This window comes from Rattus norvegicus, chromosome 7, assembly GCF_021556685.1.
Source record: "Rattus norvegicus strain SHRSP/BbbUtx chromosome 7, alternate assembly SHRSP_T2T, whole genome shotgun sequence".
In the NCBI taxonomy this organism is placed as follows: domain Eukaryota; kingdom Metazoa; phylum Chordata; class Mammalia; order Rodentia; family Muridae; genus Rattus; species Rattus norvegicus.
The window spans coordinates 126,759,764-126,779,836 of record NC_141540.1 but is presented as its reverse complement, the minus strand read 5'-3'; the positions used below and the strand labels follow the sequence as shown (position 1 = coordinate 126,779,836).

The 20,073-nt window shown below is 52.5% G+C and overlaps 1 protein-coding gene and 1 long non-coding RNA gene across 12 annotated transcripts in view; one reads left to right on the top strand and one right to left on the bottom strand.

Moving 5' to 3' along the window:
* Window positions 1–20,073, bottom strand: part of Gramd4 (GRAM domain containing 4) — a 74,683-nt gene that overhangs the window by 16,174 nt on the left and 38,436 nt on the right. For 6 of the 7 annotated variants that reach the window (XM_087557508.1, XM_087557506.1, NM_001427302.2 and 3 more), the window contains 2 exon segments: window positions 17,493–17,613; window positions 2,628–2,748 (listed from right to left, as the gene is read on the bottom strand). In XM_087557508.1, the coding sequence (XP_087413634.1) occupies window positions 2,628–2,748; window positions 17,493–17,613 (242 nt within the window). 7 annotated transcript variants of the gene reach the window in all.
* On the top strand, window positions 5,462–15,901 carry LOC148004917 (uncharacterized). 5 transcript variants are annotated; one of them, XR_015624927.1, is made up of 5 exons: window positions 10,562–10,746; window positions 11,419–11,484; window positions 12,022–12,326; window positions 13,355–13,639; window positions 14,763–15,900. It is a non-coding gene; the product is annotated as an uncharacterized LOC148004917 (long non-coding RNA). The 5 variants fall into 5 exon arrangements; XR_015624923.1 differs by having other exon boundaries at window positions 10,649–10,746; window positions 13,221–13,639; window positions 14,763–15,901; XR_015624925.1 differs by lacking the exons at window positions 10,562–10,746; window positions 11,419–11,484; window positions 12,022–12,326 and adding exons at window positions 5,462–5,664; window positions 6,751–6,936 and having other exon boundaries at window positions 13,221–13,639; window positions 14,763–15,901.

Here is a 20,073-nt window from a genome sequence, read left to right as displayed (position 1 = left end):
GTCTGGGCCACCATGGAGTTGGGATGTGTGCTTCTGGCATGGAAACCTGCCTTGGGAACTAGATAGTAGACAGACTGATGCCAGGCCCAGAGAGAGGCCTTTGGCAGTGTGAGATGGGATGGAGCAAAGCGGGTGAGAGGCTTTGCTGAGTGACACTTAAGATATCTACTAGATATCTTGGGGCACTGTGGTGCCAGACCTAGTCGGTGATAAAAGACAGCATTTTATTTTTTATATTTTTACAACAACTGTGTGTGTTTGAAGTGTCCCTACACGGCCCTTCTCTCCGCACAGTTCACTAACATGATCAGGAACTAGGAAGTCTTCCCCCTGATCCTCAAAATGTCATTCACTCCAACCCCTTCCACTTTTCAGGCTTCCAGAAGGCTCCTGAACTCGTCCCCATCCTCAGAATAAAAGCAAGGGAAGAGGCCCCTTGCTTCTCCTGGGAACTTCATTTTCTACTTCCTGGGGCACGACCCGGATGTTCCTTCCCTTCCACATCCTAGTTGGACCCTCTATGTCCTCAGAACTGACTCGGGGCCCAGCAAGCTCACCCGCCAAGGAAGACAGGAGAGAGAGGAGGGCTAGAGTCTCAGCATGGGGCTGGGGCTAGGGGCTAGATAATGGGCAAGAGAAGCGGAGGCTGCTGGGACAGGATCTGCCCGTGGCTGAATGCTCCTGCTACGACCACCAGGGGGAGCCTGGCCTTGGTGGGAAGCTGGGGAGGCAGCATGGAAGAAGGCATCTTATGCATAATGAACACATTTTACTCCTGAGTCTCTGAGGTCCCAGTTCAGCCCAGGAGAATTCTAGCTGAGGACCCTGGTGTGGAGAGCACTAAGCCTGCAGCCAGGGCTAAAAGGCAAGGCAGGGTCCCTCCTCCCCAAACAGGCCCCATGGTGACCCCTACCCCAGAAGACTAGACGGGTCACAGTGACGTGGGGAGGGGAAGTAGGGTAACCAGACTAACAGGTGCCATAGACCACATGAATTGTCACCAGGAATGTCAGGACAGGGAATAGGCAGCTTCTCTTCCCAAGATCTGAGCTTCTCAGAGCTGCCACTATACGCTAAGGCCCAGGAGGAAGTGGAGGAGACCGCACAGGAACCTGTTACTCAAGACTGAACCATGAGCACTGCCACCAGTGTGACTCACACTTGAGGGGCAAGATCCTAACAAGGAAGAGACTTGGTCCCCACAAGCGAGGTCCAGTTGGGGCATCCCGGAGGCAGAAGTAGGTGTCCCAAAAACTGACGAGAGTCATTCGCCATGGACCAGCAGGGCCAGGGACAGAGGCTGAGAGTATAGCGGGGTGAGGGTGGTGGATGCTGAGGTGAGGGAGCTGGGATCCTGGGCCCCCAGCCTGTTCTTCCAGGTGGCACCATGACAGCTGTGCAGAGGGACCTACAGTTCGGTCTTAGAGCATGTATGATGCTCTTTACTGATGGGCCTCCTACCAGAGACAGCAGAAGCGGAAGCCATGCTCCCGAGGGTGGTCAGGGGGATGGATGAGTAAGGGGGCTGCCGGTGCCCGGGGACTGAGAGTTTAGAACGCATTTCCAAGGAAAATCTCTCACCTGTGAACGTCCCCTGCAGAAGCTGGGGTGGCAACATCACCCACAGAGAAAGCCTGTGACGGTGAGGGTGTGATCTCGGTGGGTAACTCTAGGAGGTAGTATATAGTGTGTGTGCTGGGTGGGGGTGCTCAGGACCCTGCCTTGAAGCTGCAGAAGCAGCCAAGCCTCTGTATAGGCCACAGGGCCTGAGCAGGAGTGAAGTAGCCACTGGGAGAGGGCAAGTTTAGGAAAATACAAGGCAAGGGGCGGGGCAGGGGGAGGTCAGTGTCCCCAGAGGGTCCCAAGAAGCCCAGCCAACTCTCTGGGGCTAAATAAATAATAGATTTAGGACAGGGCCCACGGGTCAGGGAGCAACTTCTAGTCAAGACTAGAAGGGTATAAAGTGTTCTGCTGTCTTGAGGCCATCTTGAGTCGCGGCTCTCTACGTAGGTCTGGCTGGTGACAGATTACCCAGACGAGGCTCCTCACCTCCGGAAAGAAAGATACTTTTCCACGCTGTGGCTTGGATAGGCTCAGGCAAGACTTGAACCTAGGAGTCCAATCTGGCCAGCAATATGATTCACTGTGTACACCTTGAGGGACTAAGCAAGACTTCTCTGATGGCCTAGTTCGAACCACTCTTAGGAAACCCTGCCCATTGAGGAGGGAGTAAATGCTGTGGATTAAAGGTGGCTTGTTTTTTAAGGGCTCATGGTGATCAGTTCTCAGTGGAGGGGTTGGGGGACCTTTAAAGGAATGGGCCGGGTAGAAGGGTCTCAGGTCCTGGGAGCAGCTTTGGGAGGGAGCTCTGGGAGCCTCGATTAGTTCTCACCAAAGGGTCATTAAATGTGTTTGACCCTGCCTTGCCTCCGGCAGACTGTAACCTCTCCTATAAATTCTCTTACCATAATGCTATATAAGCCATGAGTCCCCGACCAGGGCTGAATCAACGCCAGCTCCGAGTTCTTCAAGCTCCAGAACTGTGAGCTAAATAAACCTCTTTTCTTTGTAAGTACCAGCTTCGGGGAATGCGTTACAGTAGTAAGAAAAAATGAATGTGGGGTCACCTGGCCTTTAGCACCTCCTGCATTTTCTGTTCCAGTTCGATCCGACGTTGCCGCTCCCGATCCAGCTCCTGCCGCAGCATCTCTGAGTTGGTCTCTTCTCGAAGCTTCCGGAGCTCCTCCTCTGTGGAGAGGAGATCAGGTGATCAGCATTTACACCCACTGCCCCCTCTGACAGCACTGGCCAACTTGAGAGCACAGCAGATAGGCTCCTGATAAGTAAGAGATCAGAGCACACGAACTTTCTCCAGTTTGCTGAGCGCTCAGTTGACAGTGCATTCTGGTTCCTGTCTGCTATTGGTGAGGGCCAGCAGCAGTTCCTCTGGGCCCTCTGAGGTATACAGTGGGGGAGGGAGGCTCTTCACTGGGGCTACTCTTACACAGTGGAGACAAGACTGGGGCAAACCATGGGTTTCAACAACAGTGCAAAAATCCTTTAGCCAAGTCACCGCCACACAGGACACCGTGAGGCACACACCACCATGTGATTCAGTCAACAGGACTGGGCCAGAAAGGCTAAAGGCGCCAGGAGGTGCCAGCAGCAGAACAGGCAAGCCAGCCCTCAGGTCACCTCAATACAGGGCAGCCTGGAAGTAGTAAGAAGTCTGGGAACCGGGTGGGGTACCTCTGGAAAGACCCTCACGAAAGTCGGATCAGAATTGAGACCCGGATGACTGCAGATAGCCGGGGGAGGGGCGTCAGGTAGAAAACCTGGCAGCTTGGAGGGTAGAAGCGGCCAGGAGCTGACCTAAAACTGCAGATGCCAAAGTGTGAGGTCAAAGTCACTGAAGATTGTCCTTTGTTCGCACATGTCACGCCTCACAACAGCATGAGGTTTGTCCCCTTCCACCTTCTCCACACTGATATGAGAAGAGGGGTCCTAGTTAGTACCCTTTTCTCTCCCTTCTCCCATCATCACACTCAACATCATGCAGCGTAACACAGCCAGGATCCGGGTGGGGAAGGGCCACCGCCCTCAACACCCTGCTTTTTTTGTGCTCAATTCCCCCACAGACAGCTAAATGACAACCCTCAGCCCTGCCCTGGCCAGTCGTGAACCCAACAGGAAGGTAGACAGGAATGGAAACAGCCCTCTAGGGGGAAGGGAGGTAAGGGCTCAGCAGAGAGGGACAGGGTGGCAGATGGTTTGGGCTGAGGGTCGGAAGAGAAGTGATCTAGGCTACAAGAGCCTCGGAGGGCTCGCCCACTGGAAATGGGTATGAACAGGTGAGGACGGAAGTAGGAGATGATGCCAGCAAGACCATCTGGGATGTGAGCCCAGGTAGTCAGCTCGAGCAATAAGGCTTGCTTGGAGCTGCAGCCCAGATCCAGGCCTGGCTGCTAACTAGCACAATGGTGGGCTGCGGTCTGGGAGAGCCCCCATGGACGGTCTCTCGCAGTGCTGCCAGGCTTACATTCCACCTCTGGCTGGGCTATCCCTCTGAGACCCAAGGGCAATGACCAAGTCAGCTCTGCAGAGAACCTCCTGGGGTCCTACCACCTAGGTCGCAGGTAGTAGCTATTTCACCTCACAGAGCTGCAGCCGGTCCTACAATGCTAGGGGATACTGTGTTGCCTTAGGCCTTTCCCTGAGAGGGTCATGGGATGGCTAAGAAAGCCCGGGTCTCTGAACAGCATGGAGACTACATGATCACTTGAGATAGACAGGCCAGAAGCCTCCCTCCCCAGAACCCGGCTCTCAGCCCCCTGGGGTAGGTATAGCAGAAGAGCTATCGGGGTATCGGTGTCCAGTGAATGAGCAGGTAGATAGACTGACCACATGACGTCCTCCACTAAGATGACCAGCGAGCTTTCTGCCAAGGGAACCCATCTACCTGGCTCAGCCACGTACTCAGGTATGCGTGTAAGGCAGTTAATTGCGCATGGCCAGCTCGAGGACCAGGTTTGGGAATACATTTTTTTTTTTTTTAAGGGAATGGGGATACTCAGCAGTTAAGAGTCCTCTTGTACAGGACCTAGGTTCTATTCTCAGCATCTACCTCTGATACCTCACAGCCACCCATACTAACTCTAGTTCTATGACACCCTCTCTCTGCCTCTGTGGGCACCTGCACTCAGGCGGCGCACAGAAACTCACATGGGCACACAAGTACTGTCATCGTTAGCGTTTCTGGTGCTGAGATGAATCGCTATGACCAAAAGCAAGTTGGGGAGGAAACGGTTTACTTGGCTTACGCTTCCACATCAGAGTCCATCACTGAAGGAGTCGGGACAGAAACTGAAGCACGGCAGGAACCCGGAGGCAGGAGCTGATGCAGAGGCCATGGTGGGGTGCCACTTACTGACGTGCCCCCCAAGGCTTGCTCAGCCTACATTCTTATAGAACTCAGGACCATCAGCCCGGGGATGGCCCCACCCACAATGGGCTGGTCCTGCCCACATCAAACTAATTATGAAAATGCCCTACAGCTGGATCTTACGGAGGTATTTTCTCAATTAAGGTTCCCTCCTTCAGATGACTTTAGCTTGCATCAAATTGACATAAAACTATCCAGCACAAGTACATATAAAAAAAATACATCAATCTTTAAAAGTTTAAAAATAAAAGAACCAGGTGTATAAGCAGACTCAGCCCAGAGGGTCTCTACTTTCCATCATCTGTCTCTCTACTGGCAAAGCTTATACCACGGATAAACAGAGCTAAGAAACGTTACATTGTTGGTATGGCTGGAGGGAGACTGAAGGAGGAGGGCTGAGGCTGGGGGGTCCGGATGCTTTCCTGCCTGATTACCTGACCACGCCCACCCCCACCACCCCTTGGCCTCTTGGATCCCAGCCCACGTGAAGATCAAAGCAATTCTTCTCTATGTTTACAGCACACGCCGCTCAGCCAGGAACAGGAAGTTAGACTTTCTTTAATTGGCCTCCCTTGAACGTCTGCGTCTTCCTGGTGTCACTGTATCAGAAAGCTCATCACCACGTTCCACTCACAGCGATGATTAGCCAACGTGTGTGTGTGTTGGGGGGAGGGGAGCGGGGGTAGTCGCACTACTGATGGGCACAGAGGTCCCTTCCCAAGGTGAGCAGGGTACATAAGTTCTCTTCGGGGCAGTAGGGCATGTGTGCCCTTGAAGGAGGAGTGTATGTCTCCTTGACATACCTCTAGCCCCTCTCAGGACCCCCGAGGGCGGGAAGCTCGGCCCAGCAATAGTACAACTGCATCTTCTATTTCCTGCCCTCCCCAGCCATTAGGGGCTCAGCTGCAGGGGCAGCTCCACGGCAGCCCTTGCCAATTTAGTGAGTCAGCCTGTCTGTTCCCAGCAGAGTCCCCGAGGCTTTGCACCTTTTTCTGGTGGCGGGGAGAGCTAAGCGTGTAAAAACCAAGTGGGATTTCTGAGCCTTTCTTTCCCTGAACTCTTTCTCCCTCAGCTAATGGCTCCCTGCAAGGCCCTCTCTCTGCAACTGAAATGATGAGCCCCGGTTTCTCTTGGTAATGTGGGCCAGCTTCCATCCCACGGTGACACATTTAGGTCAGATGCAGTGCAGTGCTGGGTCCTGCCGGTCCACAGAACAAAAGCAATACAAGCCCCAGTCATCGGTTTCTCCTGCTCCTCCCTCTCAGGGAGGGAAAGGCTGACTGCCTGCCAAGCAGAAAGCGCTGAGTTGGCCGCCCGTAAGGCCATCCTCACCCAGTCTCCTCATGGCGTGGAGTCATGAGGTCCATGGCAGCCCCGTTCTATCCCCAGTGTCTCTGTCTTGACATCTGATTGTGGCTGGTTAACAGCCCCCGGCTTTCTGCCTCAGAACTTTGGGTCCCCCATACTGTCTGTCACTACTATGACTTGGGGATGGGGTCACCCCAGTCTCTAACGCCCACTGATGATGCTGGACCCACCCAGGACAGACCGTTGGGATGTGTGCCCCCTGGTCCCTCAGTCATGGGGCAAAAGTTTCCCATGGGGTGAAGGGTAGGATGATGGAGCCCCTTGGATATCTATCTACATATTAGCTTCTTATGGCTGCTAATATTATATTCTGACTTAGTACACTAGTCACTATCTTACGGTTTTAAAGGTCAGGAGATCAAACAGGCTTTGATAGAATAGGATGGGCTGGTTTTATTCGGAGGCTGGTGGGAAAATTGGGCATACCGCATCCTTTCCAGCATCCAGAGGAGCATGCTCTGCTTGGCTGGTGACTCCCAAAGACCAATGACTTCATGCTGACCCACCTCCATCCTTCTCGACGGCCTCCTCCTCGAGACTGCTTTGCACCCATAGATAATCGTGGATCTTTCTCACCTCAGGCTGACAATCCTGTCACATCTGCTAAGGAATGACCACGTGCACAGGTAAACACTCTTGGGGAAATCGAGATTCTACCTACCATGTTCTCTGCTAAAACAATAACAGACAGACAGAGCAAAGGAGACCCCAATAGATAGAGGTCCACAGAGGACTTTCCAGCCTCACGGCCCCCTGAGCATCACAAAACAAGAAGCCTTCCTCTGATGGGCACAGTGGCCTTCCTGGGTCTAGGGATCCCACCCCCTCACCCCAGCTGGAAGGTCCCCCCTCCCACCTTACTCTTGTCGTCTCCGATTATATCCCCCTACACAGAAGCAGGACTCCCCAGCAACCCACTGAGGCAACCCAGGCGTGAATGCTTACATAGACGTTCTCATAACCCAGTAGTCTTGAGAAAGGAACCAATGAGCAGCACATTGCCAGAGGCAATTGGTGTGCCATCCTATAATATGCTCACATAACCCTGAGCTGCACAGAAGAAAGACACCTGCTCTCCTGTGCCCTCTGTCTGAGGACAGAGACAGATACAAGCTCAGAGCCCTGTTTCCACATGGGAATCTCACAGGCTCAGTCAAGTGAGGAAGACATCCGGAGCCAGCACCTAGGTCACAAGGGAGGATTTAGGCAAAAGCCATAGCCTAGCACATTAGTCCACAGAGTCAATGAGACTATGTATCACATGCCACTAACGGTGTGGCACAGCCCCTAGACCAGGGTTTAGCTTTTTTACATGGCCCAGTGATGACTGTAGCCGACTCCAGGCACTCAGCTGGCCTGGTTACAAAGCAGGGATGACGACCATGGAGCCTGCAGAAGGCCAGGGGAGTGGAAATGCCCGCTGAAGATGAGTCGGTCCCTGAAACCTCTAAGTCCTCGGGGTGTATTTCAAAAGAAGAGTTCGACATTGAAGTTTGGAAGCTCCATTCTAGGCTTTTGCTCACACAACACCCATGTTGTCACCGTGTTATTCATTTAAGCAGACCAGCAAACCAACTACTAGGAAGATACACAAGATGACTCAGGTGTACAGCACCAGAGGGAACCAGGACAGTCGCTGAGGGGCAAGGTCTACCCCATCCCCACCCACCTGCATAGGAGCTGTTGAGGCGGCAAAATGAATGTGGAGGAGAGAGAAAGCCAGGGGGCTATTTCTGTGTCAAGGTATACACACATCTACATAGGTCTAAAAGTGCCAGCTCACCTATGATAGTGACCTCCAGGGACCCTAAGGAGGAAGAGATTCTGATCCTCATAGCCAGCCCCATTCGGGGACTGCCGGATATCTCCAAGGCAAAGAGGCAGGACGAACTCAAGAGCGGGAGCCCCTGAAGCCAGAGGGACCTGGTACAGCAAAGGATTCCTCACAGAACACGCATGACAGAAACTATGAGGGACTAGTACAGCTAGGTCACCTGTCCCCACACCTGCTCCAGGCTTTAGCCTCTCCAGGCTCTGGAAGGTGGAGGGCAGGTGGACCCCGGACCCCCGAGAAACCCCTTCCGCCCTTCTCAGTGTGCTGATTCAAGGGGACACAGAGGAGATAACTCAGCCCACAGTCATGGCCTGCCCAGGCTGCGCAGCCTCCATGGCTCCCGGCCCACAGGGGGAGGAAAACAACTTCAAAGCTATTTTTAAATTTGCAAGAGCAGATCTCTCAGGCAGGAATCCCTTCGGCACAAGATGCAACAGGCCTAGTCAGAGGGGGGGTTGGGTGGGGGGAATCAAATGATAAGCTTTAAATAAAATTTCTCCCCACCCAGCTGGAGCACATACACGGGAAACCTCCCTCCCGGAGGGGAAAAGAAAGCTGTCTCCAGCCAGGCTGGGCTGCACAACTGGGTACCTGAATGGGTTTTCCCAGCCCAGTTTCCCTTCCTGTTATCCTTAAGAACCTTTCTAAAAGACAATGCCTTGCCCTCCCAATGGACTAGGTCCGAGTCACCTCCTGGGTTCAGGGTACCCCTTCACCTTCAGCCCTAGAGAAGTGGCATTGTGTGATGCTCCTTTTCTCTGGCCACTGCCGCTTGCTTGCTCCGGAGGGTGTCTCGCCCTGCATGCCCCCCACAGCCTGTGTGCTCTCCTGGAGCTCAGTTATCGCCATGTTATTCATTGCTCTGCACAGAAGTGGAATTTACAGCATGACGAACTGTCAACACCGAGCTGAATGTTCCTTCAAAATCAGGTAGTGTGCGGCCAAGTTCTGGACGTTTAGCATTCTAACGTGACAGGCTGCTGCCTGGGTCGGCATCCTGGGTTTAGGAAGTCAGTTGTGGGACTAGGGTGGTGTCCTGAGGTTTGTGTGCAGATGATAGATAGATAGATAGATAGATAGATAGATAGATAGATAGATAGATAGATAGATAGATAGATAAGAAGGGAAGAAGAAAGGAAAGGAAGTAAGCAAGCAAACAAGAAAGAAAAAAAAATGAGGTTCCAGTCAGAACTACTGCCCAGAAAGGCTGGCTTTCCAGACCCAACATGGTCCTTCAGTATGAGATGGGAGTTGGGGGGTGCCATGCCCCTGCCTCTGATGTTCAAGGCTGGACTCCGAGGCCCTGGCTAGCCCTGGGCTGAGAGATACGGTTATTCCAAAGTCTCTACCCTTGGGTCTGGAAGAAGGTCAAGGGCTGGAGAGATGACCCCATGGCTAAAACCATTGGCTGTTCTTCCAGAGGACCTAGGTTCAAGTCCAAACAAGCACGTGGTGGCTCACGGCTGCCTGTATCTCCAGTTTCAGGTCTCCATGGGTACCAGGCACGCCTGTCATGCACGAATATCTTGCACATGTAGGCAAAAAGGCATGCACACATTCTTTTTTTTAGGGGTCTGCTCTATCCACTCCATATCTTCTGGACACATCTCTCCAATCATGCACCAGCAGCCAAACTTTCTCAAAGCATCAAGCTTACTGCTAGATGCCCGGTACCTGCTTAATATGAGCAGGAGGGCAGGCACCTACCGCCAGGAAGGTGAAGTGAGCTCCAGAGGTTTGTTCTCAGTACACATGCTAGGGAGTGGAGCTCGGTAAGGAGACACTGTGCCCGGGGACCGAATACCTGATGTAAAACAAGGTAGGATACGGCTGGAGAGTGGCTTTGGGTGGTGCCTAGTAAGGCCCCAGAGGATGTACAGAAAGGCCTGCCTGGGTGCGAGGCAGCGCTCTGACCGTCTCTCCACTCATCCCATTATCTGTGTGCTCACCTCTGGCTGGGGTAGCCAGCGATCTGCTAAGTCATTCATCCACCCAGATGTGCGCTGAACGCCCTGCAGCTGCCAGGCTCTGGGACTGGACAGGTGAGGCAGCAGCTGGCTTCTCTCCCTCCCATAAAACCCAGCTGGTGAGTGCCAATGTAGACAGGCGAGTGTGCTGGGATATACAACACACCCCACATGCCACTGGACATGTCTCTGCTACATGAGGCTTCCCATGGGGGACCACTGGGAGCAGCGGGGGACAGCTGCCCACTGGCCCAGGTGTCTTCTCTCCCCGCTACAAACACAGGACTTCTAACATGCCTCCCAGAAGCAGGAATGGGATGATACCTCTCATGGTCCTGGGAGCTGAAACTGTGCCCATGGGGCTGGTTATAAGTCCCCACAGAGGTCACAGAGATGGATGGTGGCTCCTGATCGGAAGACTCCCATGACAAGCAATTATCATTGCCCAAGGCATCCTGCCAGGCGGGGAATGTGGAGCCATCAGCATGACGCAGCAGATGAGCTTGTCAACCTATGACTTCACCATCTCACCCCGATACTGCAGAAGGCCTGGCCCTGGGAGCTGCACCAGAGCCAGCACCAGGGTATCTGAGCTTCTCCTCTGAATTATGAGCTACAGACGGGCCAGGGGTCTGGTGAGTGGGGTCGGCCTTTGTGCTCAAAGAACTTATATCCTGGGTAATGACAAGTCTTCGAGACGAATATTTCACCTTCGATGAAATCTTCAAGGGTATACTTTACTGGGCAACAGAAATGATTTAGAAAAGGTTTAGGGCTCCTCCCCATCCTGGTACTGGGCACAGATCCTAGGGTCTCAAACATGCTAGAAAAGAAGTCTACCGCTAATCCACACCACCCAGGCACAGAAATATGAAACCTTGGGCCTAAGGGCCAGAGCTTTAATCATTTTAGGGGCCAATTTCATCTTTTTCCTGGAAAATTTCCCATAGGACCTGTGTCTGGTTTATCTCAGTTTTCAGTCCTAATTTGGTCGCTGACCCCTTCCGCCCACCGGCTTCACACTAGGGACAGAAGCAGACCTTTCCAGGCTCGGTCCCTGGGGCTTACCTTTGAGCTCTGCTGTACTCAGCTTATAGGAGGAGGCAGAGTCAGGAGGGCCGGGCTGCCCAGCAAGACTCTGCAGCTCTAGGCCTGGAGGATTGGGCCCAGGCACATTGTCAACCCATGCAGGTAGCTCTGTCTCTAGATGGCCTCAACTGTTCAGAACCCTGGAGGCATGGTTGGTGTCTCCCAGCCTTCTGCTGTCCATAGACTGATAGTGAGGCGGTCTTGCTCTGATCACTTAGGTCAATCACCCCGGGGCTAACCTGTGCTACAACGTCCTGTGTTTTTCTGAATCTGTACATCCAGAGGTAAGCCCATTCCTGCCTTCTTCCAGGAGTCTTCCCACAGAGCAAGGGTCAGCCGTTCTAGCTTCCCTCCCCATCACCTGTTGAACACGAAGGGGACTTTTAGAAGTGCCAGGGGTTTGGAGCAAAGGCCTCCTCCCTCCTAGTTACATGCTTTGGGAGTCACCGTTGTCCACTGGCTGCCTCCACTGGGAATCCACTTACCCCGCTGCATACAGGTCAGCAGCTGGAGACAAGGCGCAATCCCTAGGGGAGTCTCCTCTAGACTGATCAGGGAGGTGCCGGCAGAAGTTACCTTGGGGAGGTATCACCTCAGAAGGGCCCTCAATCCACACACAGCCCAGCAACCAGCAACCAGGAGGCTCCTGAGAGGCCTGAAACACTTTCCCCTCCAAAATCCAAGCTCACCAAGATGCTTTGGGGTAGAGGCTGTGTGCACGCTTTGCAGTGCTGGTGGCCTCACTTTTCGGAGCCTGTATGCAGCAAGCAATCAATAAATGCACGCTTGGTAATAGACGCCTTGGAATTGAATGCGTTTAGGTCCTGCGAGCAATAATCCAGTGAAAGGCGCCTCATACTTGCTGGATGTTGACACCGTTCACTCATTTATGGTCTTTAACAAGCTTAGACCCTTGCCTTTGGCTGGGATTAAGGCACATTTCAACTGTACCGTCTTCATCCCGTGCCATTTTCTCCTGGGAACATCTGTACCCTCCAATATTTAATCACTGAAGAAAACTACTGTGCACTTGGGGCTATTTCCTTCCTCTGTGAAGAATGACAGGCTGTTGTCAGAGAAAGGACAGCTGAGACAGTTGAATGGAATCTGAAAACTAATCACTTAGGTGAGTATGGATGGAGCCAAGGTCCAAAAGAGCTCATGCTGAGCTGTTAGTGAAAGAAGGGAGCAAGAGCCAAAGCGTAGGTCTCGAGACTAGCCTACGGCACTCCCTACCCTACACATGGTATTTCCCCTGCTGACCAGGAGGGACAGGGACCACCAGGCCAGCACATGTTGCATAGGCTCAGTGACAGCCAGAGTATGTCTATGTGCCTCAAGGCTCTAACACTGTATTACCCAGGAGATTGTGGTGGATGCCATGTTGGGAGGAGGCATAGGCTCCTCTGTGCCACTCCACCTCTGTCAGGCTTTTCTGCAGTTTCTTCCAGTCACTCAGCACCCACTACACCGGAGACATCAAGTCTCGGGTACAAAAATAGGTTCCCCCACCCTCAAGGTGCAGAGGGCCCGGGAAGGGCTGCCTATAACCAATAGCCGGTGCAGAAAGCTGGAGATGGTACAATCAGTCACCAACAGGCAACCAGCAGATTGGGCCACACCCAGACTGGGGACACAGACAGCATACAGGGCATGGAGTATCTCCGGTACCGTCCTAGTGTGAGTGCCAGAACGCGAGTGTGCACAGAATGTGAGTGTGCTGACACTTATCTAGAGGGGAAGGCACAACCAAATAGAGCAATCAAGAGCAAGGATTATTAAGTTACAAGAAAATCGAGACTCTAGAGGACACTCAGGTTCCCTGGCTATCACTTGATAGTGCGGCCTGATAGACCATTCCGTATTATCTTTTTAAAATCTGCTTTTAGAAGGGGTCTCGCTGTGTTGCCCAGGCTGGTGTTGAATCCCAGGGTTCGGGTGACGTCCTGGCTTAGCCTCCCTGTGCTTCCGCTGCTGTAAACAGTTTTTCTTAACTGGGTGCTTTTTTTCTTCCCCCCAGTACTGTGGAAGGGACCCAGGCCCTCGCTTGAGCGTGCTTGGCAGGCCTTCTGCCACTGAGCTACACCCCCAGTTGCAATAATTTTAGATAGCTACAAGAATTTAATTTGACAAGGAACTCTTGGCATCATGCAGAATGAGATGAGGCGATATCCTATACCTTGTGACCAGCACTGAGGACACACCATCATGGCTCTGACTTGCAGAGCAAAACCCACATGACCTGAGTCTCCGTAAAGCAACAGAAAACATCTAAACCCGAGCCCATTCTATAAGCAACCTACCACATGCCTCGAAACACACCTGCTTCAGGAAACAAGTCAAGGAAAGGAGCTTAAAGAGACAACGTGTGACCAGAACTTCCTTTTTGCCAAAAAGGACCCGAGGCAACGGTGAGGCCGCAATAAGGTTTTGTACCAGGTAATGGCACGGCAACATTATTTCCTGGTTTTGATAGCTACACACTGCATACCACAGCTTGTAAGAGAATAGCCTTGCTTTTTTTTTTTTTTTTTTTTTTTTTGTTCTTTTTTTTTCCGGAGCTGGGGACCGAACCCAGGACCTTGCGCTTCCTAGGTAAGCGCTCTACCACTGAGCTAAATCCCCAGCCCCAATAGCCTTGCTTTTAAGACACATGGCAAGATTATTTGGAACTCAGAAGCACCATGTCTGAAACAGACCATCAGGCAGCTCAGAAGAAATATATAAATAGATGGGCAGATGGACAAATGGATGGATGGGTAGGTGGATGAGAGATGGAGGGGGGTGGAGGGGTGGGCTGGTGGGCAAGAGATGGATGTGGTAGATGGATGCGTGAGTGGGTGAGAGATCCATAGATGCACAGGGGGAGGATTAATGGGTAAGCAGGATGTGGATGGATGTGTAAACGGATGGATGGAAGATGGGTGGATGTGTGGGTGGACGGCTTAATCGATGAGAGGTGGATGGGAGATAGATAAATGGACGGATGCATATATGTATATGTAAATGTATAGACGGCTTATATGGTGGGAAGAGGGCTGGGTGGATAAAACCCACGGACAGGTGAGTATGGCAACATCGTTACGCTTTGAGGAGTCAATCCATGAGAACACATTCTCGGTGCTATTTTTGTAACTTTCTTCTGAGTCTGAAGAAACTCAGCCAAACAAAGGTAATCTCTATAAACATCAGAAGTGGGAGAAACATTGAAGCCGGCCTTGCACTCCTCAACGGCAGGGCCGGAAGGCAGTAACAGGAACCAACTGTGCAGGTAGCATTCCAATGAAGAAACTGACCCTTCCGTAGTGAGATGATCCCTTGGGACAGAAGTGGCAGAACCCCACAGAGACTGGGCTCAGTGGTCCCCAGGCTGGTGGTGGCCCTGGCGTGTTTGTTTTATTTTTGAGACAGGGTCTCACTGTGCAGCTCTGGCTGGCCTCTCACTCACAGCCTCCTGCCTCTGCCTCCTAAGAGCTGGGATTAAAGGTGTGCACTGCCACACCATGGTGTTTGTGGGGTTTTGTTTTGGTTTTGACAACGTTTCTTTCCTTCTGTATCCCAGGCTGGCCTCCTCAGCGCTGGCATCATAGGTGTTTACCACCATGCCCAACTGGTCCTGAGTCTAGAATATATGATTGTGAGATAAGACAATTGAGTAAGGCTGTTCCTGCTCGTGGAAACCAAATTCACTATGAGTTGAAAACACGGTCACAGTAAAGCCCCAGTGAGGACCAAAAGACACTCAGGAGTCCTGGCTGTCTCTTCCTATGGTCACCTGTCTGAACCCATACTGCCCAAGCCCTGGTCATTGTAATGCTCAAGACACAATGACTCTTGGCTACAGTGACTGTCCTGTAATCCTCAGTTGGTCTCCATAGATCACTTTCCACAGAAGAGAACCGGGGCTGCCTTGAAAAATGGTTAACTCCAGTACTGGCGCAGGATGTGTTAATGGGGGGGGGGTTGTTGATTACCTTGTCCCACTGTGAACAAGCCAAGAAGCCAAGGGACGCATGCATATCCCAGAGGCAAAAACATGAGCACACACACAGGTCATAACTCCATGATCACTCCTTGTTACTGAAGCTTCCCCTGATCCTAAACCACATAGGGGAGCAGGCAACCTCTCTGGTCTCGGGTGGAATATTTAAATGTCACAAAGGGAGGAAGTTTGTGTATCCCACCTTTCCCGTGATCACTGTACCTCAAGGCAGAAAGAGCCAAGAGAAACTCGTTTTCAGAAACTCGTTGGCTAATCAGTGGAGCAAGAACAAAATCGACCGGTCTGAAAACTCTGCTGAGGGGCCTGCTCCTTGTGATGTCGCCTGGGGCGACGCACATCCACGTCATGAAAGGGCTGGCCCAAACACAACCATCACTGTGGAGGAGGGATAGCAGACATGGCGACTCTACAGGACAATACCCATATATCCAGTGGGGGAGCCCTGCCTTGGCGAGCCAGCCACCGAAGATTATGGCAGTAATAGAGAGAGAGAAGACGCCAAAAGACAGAGGAGATACGCCAGCCGTTCCCGCCCACGGACCCTGTCGAGAATCAATTTAGAGTTGTCAGAAACCTATCGGGGAGATCCCAGCTCCAGTCTCTGATGCAATGGGGGGGGGGGGGGGCGCTGTGGTGCTGCTCTGCTTCCCATCTTGGTCTCTCAGCTTTTGTCATTAAAACATACTGAGCGATCTACTAAAATATTTACAGATGAGGTGGTAGAGCGCGCGGGCTGAGCATCGCCCAACCCAGAGGGGGAGGAGCGAAAGCCAGCCTGGCCTGGAATCCGCTCCTGGAGAGACTGGGAGCCTCTGATGATTTCTGCTTTGTTTCCATGTATATTCAAAATCTTCCATAATTAATGGAGAAGCCCACACACTGTCAGGGTAAGTGCCACACCTACTTTAGGAGTCACCAAGGAGGGTGGTGGTAACGCACTCAGGGTGGTATCCCAGCACTCAGGGAGCAGAGGCGATCGGATCTCTAAGTTGGAGGCTAGCCTGGTCTATAAAATGAGCTCCAGGACAACCAGGACTATATAGAGAAACCCCATTTCGGGAAGCCCCACCCCCTTCCCCAAAAAAAGAGAGTTACCAAGGAGCAGGATGAGATACCTCTTTGGACAACACTGAGAAAAGAACTGTGGGCATGATCCTAGGATGCCGGCAGTGTATCCTACAGCGGAATAGCCAAGTATGCACTTCAGACATTTTCCTTCATGGTCTAGCAGCCTTAAGAGTCCTCAACCCCATCACCCCCATGAGCTCTGGCTGGCTCCATGCTGTGCACCTTCAAACTGCTCCACAGTGGGGACAGTGCTCCCGCAGCCCTCCTATACCCTGACCCTGGCCAGGGCTTGCTCCGTGGATTCACAGTGACCAGCTCTGGGCAAGCAGGACTAAAGCTCTCTTCCCTTAGCTGCTTCCCAGTGTCCTGGGCTCCTGTGGAGCCTCAGCTCCAATGACATGCGTCAGGGGCCACAAGCAGCAAGCCAGGTTGGCTTAAGGCCTTATTACTACTCTGACCACATGGCAGGATGACTCGGTCACCCGTGCCTCAGTTTACTCATCTGCAAGACCAAGAGGATGTGGGGGTCACGAGAAAGATCAAACATGAGGTGGGATCAGGCTAAAACTGCAAAAGCTCCTGTTTTGACAAAAAAAAAAAAAAACCAAAAACCACCGCCTCCTTACTCCAAAGGTCAAGATCTGGCCAGTGGGAGCCAGGAGGGGATGTCCAGCAAACCTCGGGGTCCCAGGGTCCTCCTCCCACTAGCCCTCTGTGTGTAACAGTACAAATGGTTTCAGATGCCTCTGAGGAGCTCTGAAAATTCTGAGTTAACTGTGCTTGACTCATGACTGTCTTCCCAATCTTTACAGAATAGGTCACTCCTTTCCGAGACTTCAACTGCTTCCGCACCCCATCTGCAAGGCATAGGCCAGGGCTGGGTTTTGTGAAGCAACAGGCAACAGACAGACAGGACAGGCATTCTGAGGTAATATCAAAAGTCTAAAGTCGGGGTTGGGGATTTAGCTCAGCGGTAGAGCACTTGCCTAGCGAGCGCAAGGCCCTGGGTTCGGTCCCCAGCTCCGGGAAAAAAAAAAAAGTCTAAAGTCCAAGTTCACACCTTGGTCCAAGCCTTTCCTTGCACCTACCCCCACGCATGCGTATGTATGTTCACATGTGCCTGCCCCCACGAATGCCTGTCCCATGTCCATACCATAGCATCTCCGGCTCACCCTGACTCAGCTGTGACCCATCCCCCGATAAGTACTTCCTCACACTCACGAAGAAAGTGCTTTTCCAGTAAGGCGATTTCCAGGTGACCCTTGATCTCATTCAGTCGATCGAACTCGGTCCTGCTGAAGTCCTGCACGCCTGCCGCCATGATGAGGGTCCCTGGACCAGCCTGGAAGGAGAAGACCAAGAGTTCAGAGGACCACACAGAAGCAGCCTTGCCTGATCCCAGGTGGCTTTAGAGGCCCCAGAACCCCAGATCGCAAGGGAAGGTATATCGTGGTCAAAATAACGGCCAGAGGCTCCCCGCAGGCATTTCCCTGAACATACGAGACAAGGGCTCTACAACTCACCTCGGAACGCTGGACAGTGTGGGTCTTCTCAGACCTGGCATGTTAAACTTGGTTTCTTTTATTTATTTTTTTTTTTTTGAGACAATCTCATGATACAGTCCAGACCAGCCTCAAGTTTATGATCCTCCTGCCTCAACCTCTCGAGTGCTGGAAGAACCGTGTGTATTGTCACGCCCAGCTGGCATTAAGCCTCTTGATGATAGCAACATTGACTACACATGGAAGAAACTGCGGGGCTGTCCAGCCAGCAAGTGACCCGACCAGAGCAGTTACCCTCCTAATGGAAGCCCAAGGGTGTCTATCCCACCCTGAGAAGATCAGTGGGAAAAACAGCTTCTAAGTGAGGTCTATGAGGAACCAAGAGGAGCACATGCCACACCAGGTCCTTCCTGTTGGTTCTCCAGTGAGTAAATTGTCCTGTCCCGGAGGCCAAGGACTAGCTCTAGTCACAGCCTCCACAGCCACGGCCATATAGGTGCTGGATCCAGCTATGCAGCCTGCTGACCACCCAACCCCACCCAGCACTGCATAGCCTCCCGGGCCAGTGGGAACACACGGGGTCATCCCTACAGCTGCACCCTGCCATTGACGTGGCAAAAAAAGGCACACGGATGCCTTACACGCAACAGAGGGGACCTGGCCACCTTGCCTGGGTCCCCAACCTCTCCTAGGTAATAGGACATGTGTGTAAACAAGTCAACTGAGTTAGCCCTGACGATATGTGTACCTCTCAGGGGCCACAGTCTGGGATGAAGGGGCTGGAAGGCCACAGGCTCTGCACCAAGTCCTCCAGTCCACGGGTACCCTGCCTGTACCCCTGGTCTGCACCTCCAGCTCTGTTTGCCAGGGCACAGGTTTACAGGGACATGGACCAGGTCCCCCGGTACAGACAGTGGCGTGTGAAAGCTTGGGTTGGCTGAAGGCTAAGAGGCCCTAGGGTGTCACTCCCCAGCTCAAGGCTGACGGATGAAATTCAGCTAAGAGGCACCTGTTCTAAAAGAATTAGGGGCTCACGAGTATCCCAGCACTCCAAAAACCCTGTCTCAGACAAGAAAACTCCCCAAGAGGATATGCATCCCCACCTGAGTTCCAGGTCACATAGCAGTAGATCCCAAGAAAGCTCACCATCAGATGGGAAGCTAGATGACCTCCAGCCCAGAAACACCAGGCAGTCATCCATACATAGGTGGCTCAGATCCAGCCAGCCCCGAAACTAAACATATCAAGCCAGGAGAAAGTCACTGAGTCTGTAGTGGCCCATGTGCAGGACTCCATATATACAGGCTACAGAACCTGCGGGCAAACTCCAACATGGCTGCCTGTAGCCATCCCTTCTCATTTTGACTAGCTCCTGAAATGTTGAAGGTAGCTGGGTCATCAGATGCAGGGAGTGGTTGTTTGTGAGGGGACCACGGGACTCACACAATCTCAGATGCAAACTTCAGGACACATGTGACCGGCTCATCTCTAAGCCAGCTGTGGGCCGCATGTCGACCATCCTGGTCAGCATCTAAGTCCTAACTTTACCCTGTCTTGGCCTCCTATCGCTTCACTACCCAAAGAGGCAAGCATACTACACCCTCCCTTGGCAGCTCTGATCAGACAGGTTCTAGCATGTGCACCCCGATTTCTTTGTCTCCAACTCCTCTTCTCTGGCCCTCTTGTCTAAGCACCTTCTAGAAGTTCTACTCATTCCCCGTGTGCCTGAGTCACACCTAGCCTCCCTGCCCCAGGCATACCAGGGCAAGGCCTATCTTAAGAACGGGGTCATCAATGTTGAATTGAAATGGGATCCAGCAAGCCCAGGAGCTCTGCAGCCTTGTCCCTGTTTCATCTCCAAGAAATGCCCTACACTCTGACTGCAGTCTGGGCTAGCCTACAAGGAAATGTGTTAAATATTTCACTAGCTCTGCTCACAGGCTTACAGGAGTATAATGTTGGGCTTAGCAGGCCTGTCCGAGGCCCCCTTTGTCAAGGGACTGATCCTACAGCAGGAATCCTAGGTGAGCCAGGCCATAGGAATGGGTACAGTCAATCCAGGAAAACTGAGGCTCTGCCCTGGAGATGACAGGAGGAGGAGTTACCCTGGAGGTAACTGTCAGTTACATAGCAAAGAAAACCCCATGAGCAAGAAGCAAGCTCTACCCTGCACGGTACCGGTGCTGCTGGCTCTCCTCCTCTACTCCACTCAGGTTTTGCCCTCCTTACAACCGGTTCCTCCCAGGATTTCCTCATGGGATGATGGAGGGAAGAGGGAGCCTGGGAGTCTTAAGAAGGCA